Source organism: Austrofundulus limnaeus, unplaced genomic scaffold (genome assembly GCF_001266775.1).
Source record: "Austrofundulus limnaeus strain Quisiro unplaced genomic scaffold, Austrofundulus_limnaeus-1.0 Scaffold298, whole genome shotgun sequence".
Classification (NCBI taxonomy): domain Eukaryota; kingdom Metazoa; phylum Chordata; class Actinopteri; order Cyprinodontiformes; family Rivulidae; genus Austrofundulus; species Austrofundulus limnaeus.
In genome coordinates this window covers 583932-589642 of record NW_013952700.1, presented here as the reverse complement: position 1 = coordinate 589642, position 5711 = coordinate 583932, and the positions used below count along the sequence as shown (strand labels likewise).

Sequence of the window (5711 nt, the reverse complement as noted above, 5' to 3'; positions counted from 1 at the left end):
GTGTGAAGAACTGATTTCTGATCAGACACTGCAGAAATTAGACTTCTAAAAATAAGTTTAAAACACTAAATTAGGCTCTTATTCTTTTCAAATGAATAATAATTAATAATCTGCAGTTTGACAGTTGCAAATTGGTAAGACTTCTTGAAGTAAAAACAAACTTTTCAGATTAACAAGATTAATAATCCAACATTCTGATCTTGTTTAGTAAATCGGTCTAAAAACAAGATCAAAATAATTTTTAGCTGATATAAGACTGTAAAACTTGGTTAGAGGAACAGTTTTCTGCAGTAAAATGACTCTACTGCTCTAAAACACTAACAGGTTAAATAAGCTTCATGTTAAACCTGGTCAGGACCAGGTTAGTTTCAGAGCACTTCTTACCACAGAAACATAAGTGCTTCGTACTTCATGCTACCGATTCAAGGCTTAATTAATTCAGGTTTACACCTAAATCTTGGGTTAATCCCTTATCGTAGTTTCGTGCAATAGGTCTCTTGTGTGATTGAAACAATGTTGATCATGTTTGTTAAATAAATGGAGTTTACACCAAAGGACACCAACAAATCTGATCTCAGGTCAGAATTTTGCTGAGCAGACTCTGCAGAAGCTGATCTTCCATATAAAACATAAATAATCCATGCAAAGTTTAGAAAAAAGTTTTTTTCTTTTATTTAATCAAGAACTTAAGCATTATTTTTTAATCAGCACAAGTGAAACATGTTTTGATGCACAAAAAAACGAGGCGCAGTGAGTCAGTTTGTTTTATTAAAAGCTACAATTTTTGCTGCAAGCCGTCACTTCAGTTTTGTTTAATTTTACACTAATGAAATTGTCCCCGTTCTTTTATTTTTACACTAATCACAAAAACATCTTTTGTATTAATTTTGAATAAAAACAATTGTTTGGGGTTTCTGTCTGAGTCAGGAACATGAAAAAAATCTAAAATTAAAACACAAAAATGTGCAGTGTTGAGATATTTATGTGTGTCCTTAAGTTGTGGACGTGTTTCGCAATCATTTCTACTGTTTTACAGATGGATCCCTTCTGAAGGGGTCTGTACGAGCAGGGCTGCTGATTTTGCACAACCATAATGAGAGAGAGCATAAATACCCACTAGGTTGTTTTGCAACTGTATCAAGCTGAGATGCAGTCCACCAGTGTGTGGCATCTCTCAAAGACCTTCAGTGTACACAGAAGGAAATATTTAAATTATAAAAAATAAATTAAGTGCAAGTTCATTTATCAGAAAGACATTTTTAGACATCTACAACAACTTTTCTCTTTCTTCTTGCAGGTGGAGATGTTGGAGCATAAATATGGCGGGCGTTTCCTGACTCGGCATGCTGCACGTACCATCCAAACTGCCTTCCGCCAGTACCAGATGAACAAGAATTTTGAGCTCCTTCGAAGTTCTACGTCTGAGAGTCGTACGTCCAGACGGATTGCTCTGTCCAACAGGAGGATGAAGCTTTCCTTTGAAGGACCTGAAAAAGTCCACAGCTCTTGCTTTGAGGGAAAGCAGGTCTCACTGACAAACGGTACTGAAGCAGGCGTTCTGGTGCAGTCTGAACACGGAGGAGAGAGGTGTGTGAAGACCGAGACGCCAACAAAACAGAGCAACTTCACAGATGTCATTACAGAACTGGAAGATGCCTTCTCCAAGCAGGTCAAGTCTCTAGCTCAGTCCATAGATGATGCACTGAACTGCCGCAGTCTGCATGAAGAGGACGGTCAATCAGATCCAGGGAGAGTCCATCAGGCTGTAGACGGAGAACTGAGCACCTCAGAACACCACAAACTAGATGAGATGACAGCATCTTACAGTGATGTCACTCTTTACATCGATGAGGACGAGTTGTCCCCGCCCCTGCCTCTGTGTCACTCTGTGGGCTCCAGCACAGACCAGCGTTCCCTCAACCCTTCCCATGACTACTGGTCCCTGACTCACAGGGATGAAAAACGAGACAAGGGTACACGCTGCAGCAGTACACCTTCCTTAGAATACCAGGAGCCGTGCCTGTGTGTGGATAACCTTCCCTTACTGACCATAGAGCCTCCCAGCGACAGTTTGGTGGATCTGAACAATCGTTGGATGTGCAGCTCTTTAAAGAGACAGAATGGTCCAAGTTTGAGCAGCCAGCAGAGCAGTCCCAAACACCTCAGCCACAACCTGCTACCTCAGGAGCTTTCTGGAGAAGCAGAGGCCTCTCTGCATCATGCTCGACAGCTGGAGGCCCTCCTAGCTATTAATGGTACCGCACACCTGCTGAGCAAATCGGAGTCTAATTTTGCAGACGACGACAACGACAGTATCAACACATCAAACTCCAACGACACCATAAACGGTAGCTCTGAGTCCTCTTCCAGGGACAGCCTGAGGGAGCAAACGCTCAGCAAACAGACATACCACAAGGAAAAGTGCAACAGCTGGGACTCACTTGCATTCAGCAGTGATGTCATTCGCAAAAGACACTACCGCGTTGGTCTGAATCTCTTTAACAAGTAAGTGCACCTCTCTGGGTTCACTGTCAAGGACAGGGTTAGGGTTAGGGTTAGGGTTAGACTAGCACAATCAAAAAAGAGCTTGAACCTTATGCTGCGTTCACACCTGGAACGTCTTTCAGCTGCAGGTGGTCGATTCTGACAGCATTCACACCTGGCAGCTAATGCATACCTCAAAAACATGTTCGCAGTTGAATGCCAATTACATGTGCTGTCCAATCAGTGCCCCCCTCCCCCAGACCCCCAACCAATTTATCAAAAAAAGGGGTATCTGGACATACAAAAATGGTTATTGCTCAAAAACTATTAAACATAGGAGATTCAGATTTTTTTTTTTTGGTTGTTTAGCTCTGATGAGGGGCTATCCATCAGGTCAACCAATGCCACCCCCCCCCCCCCCCCAAAAAAAAAGACCCTCACCCGAGCCACTACAATTTTGGGATGCACTTAGTAGCATGACATTTATTAGGAATAAAGACTTCTGAGTTCTGGTGCATGTGTATGTGCGGGGGTCATTATGTTACCGCTATGCGGTGTCTAGTTATAAACAGTAAACGTTCACGTTCAAATGTTYTATAAATGAGTAATGAATGACAGATAAGATGTATCCAAGTTCTTAAAATATTTTATTTACAACAAATTAACAAGAAATCCCAGCAGTGATGCTGATTAAAACACCTTTAAACTGAGCCTGAGCCTATCTGCGCTCCACCTCAAGTTGACTCGTTTCATTTAATTAAATAAATTTGTAGATTTGGTTTATTTCTGAGCCAGTAATTAATTCAATTCAATTCAGTTTATTTATGTAGCGCCAAGTCACAACAACTGTTGTCTCAGGACACTGTACACAAAAACAAAAACAAAAACAAAAGAATAATCTAAAGAAGCCAGCAGACGGCGCAGAGTCTTTGCTTCGTCACAGTCTCCATCCTGAGCAGCACACCGGCGTCAGCGGAGAGGAAAAACTCCCGCTTAACAGGAAGAAACCTCCAGCAGAACCAGGCTCAGGACCGGCTGGGTTTGGGGACCGGAAAGAGACACAGACAAACACAGGTCCAGGTGTATTTTCCTCTGGAAGAGAGACAAAGAAAACTTGTTATTGATAGAAATAATTACAACAAACATGTAGAGGAGAGACACTAAAGATAATAGCAGAGTGAGGAAATGTCCTCAGTTTATCCAGTCATTATTATTATTAGTTATTATTAAGTTTTATTAAGTTCCTCCTGTAACCATGTTGGATCAGCATCTTCAGTCTCCCTTCTTATTCTCCATCCTGCATCTCCCTCACTCCCTGCTTTGCTAAACCCTGTCCTTTATCTGACACTTCAGGCCAGATGTTTGGTGCAGTTTTAGATTTTGTTTTCAGTACTTCATTTTGGTTTGTTTGTTTTTTGTTTTTAGGAAACCAGAAAAAGGCATCCAATTCATGTTTGAGCGAAACTTTGTTCCTGACACTCCAGTGGGAGTGGCCCACTTCCTGCTCCAAAGGAAAGGCTTGAGCAAGCAGATGGTTGGCGAGTTCCTGGGTAACAGACAGAAACAGTTCAACCGAGATGTCCTTGAGTGAGTAAATTTGTTCCACCTGCTACTTGCTATAACTGCTTATCATGTCAGGCTTCTGACTGGACTTGTGCGTTAGACTGCAGACAGAACTGTGCAGTGGCCTCCTAAAATAAAACATTATTAGCTCAGCAATGGTTGGTAGTTTGAAACTGACATTGAGCCATACTTTAGAGTTTTACAAACTTGAGTTTCATTCAGGAAATGAGTAGAAACAGGATGGTGCATGTGACAAAAGATCATTTGCCCTCCAAACTCAAATGTTATTGGTCACAGTCTTATCGTAGTTTTAATATGTTTTCAGGAGGTATTTGTGGGCCAAAATCCTACGGGTCAAGCCATAGAGGATGATTAATGTGAATCCCTGCCTTGTACAGTCATGTAAGCCAAAATATTCAGAGTTTGTACTATTTCCTCTGACAGCAGCCTGAGAGCCATGTAATATTGGATCTTTACCCATTTTTTAGCCTGGTAAAAACCAGACCCTTGTCCTTCACTTTGCTTCGTACAGAGCAGAGGTGATTTCTCTAAGACTGCAAGGGAAGCTCAGCTTCCCCTAAAATGTAAAAAAAAAAAAGATCAAATATACACTGTTGTGTGTTCATGTTATTGACTAAATATGCGCTACAACACGCTCAACTTTTGTTCAGAATCAGCTTCTTATCACTGGTAATGACGCAGCTTTCCTCATTTCCTCATTTCACTCATTCCCGCAGCTTCACAGAGCTTTAAACAGTCGGACGCTGAGCTTCCACAGAGATCATGAGTGATGCAAAGACTGCAGCTAAACGAGACGAGTCATTGGATAAATGCTGGCTTTGTCCCGCCCATCGGACGCTGAGTGTCTCTGGGGGTCTATGGGGCAGGGGGCTGGGTCGGACTCTCAGCGTCTGTTTGATGATTGGATGATCTGTCTGAGGTTGAATCCCTTTTTGACTGACAGCGAAATGAGCGAATCAGAGATCTCTTTGGTGTAAACATGCATGGGAGCAGCTTTTACTTTAGTTTCTGTTCCGAGTTGAAGCGGAGACTTTATTAATCCTTTTAGCAGCATTTTCTTTGTTAAAAATGACTAGCAACAAATCAGACTTCTATTTCTGGTGTTATTTCTGTAGCTGCTTGTGTTTGGAGACGGACTTCTATCACTCTTTCTGACGTCTATCACAGTTTCTGTGCAGCTGAGCCCCTCCTCCGTCAGGCGGACACACTTCACACTAGCCTCGCACCAGTAACAAGCTGCACATAATGGCAGACAGTTTAAATGTTGTGGAGCGGATTTTGGAGAAGCCATTTGATACAGTCTTGTTTACAAAGACAAACAGAGTTAAACAGCAGGGCTGATCAACTCCTCAGATTAATTTGGTGCAAAAGGTGGGGAAATGTAAGATAAAAAACACATTTTTATTGATCCCACAGTGGGGAAATAACAGGTCTTTTCAGCTGTCTTGGTATAACAGAGCTGGCTGCTGTAAAAGACTATAGAATAATCTGGAAAATGATTATAAAAGCATTGGATCAATTAATTCCTTCAAAAAATCATCAAAGCAAAATTGTTAAAGAAATATGAAATTGTTTAATTTGGATTTGTATGAGTCACTGTTTGAGTATAATTTTTTTGTTTTGTTTTATTATTTGGTTTATTG

General features: G+C 41.3%; 1 protein-coding gene across 1 annotated transcript in view; it reads left to right on the top strand.

The window, feature by feature from the left end:
* Positions 1 to 5711, top strand: part of LOC106526869 (IQ motif and SEC7 domain-containing protein 1) — a gene marked incomplete in the record, with an annotated part of 38368 nt that overhangs the window by 9377 nt on the left and 23280 nt on the right. Inside the window, 2 exon segments of the mRNA XM_014021585.1 lie at positions 1298 to 2505; positions 3910 to 4071. Coding sequence (XP_013877039.1) covers positions 1298 to 2505; positions 3910 to 4071 — 1370 coding nt within the window.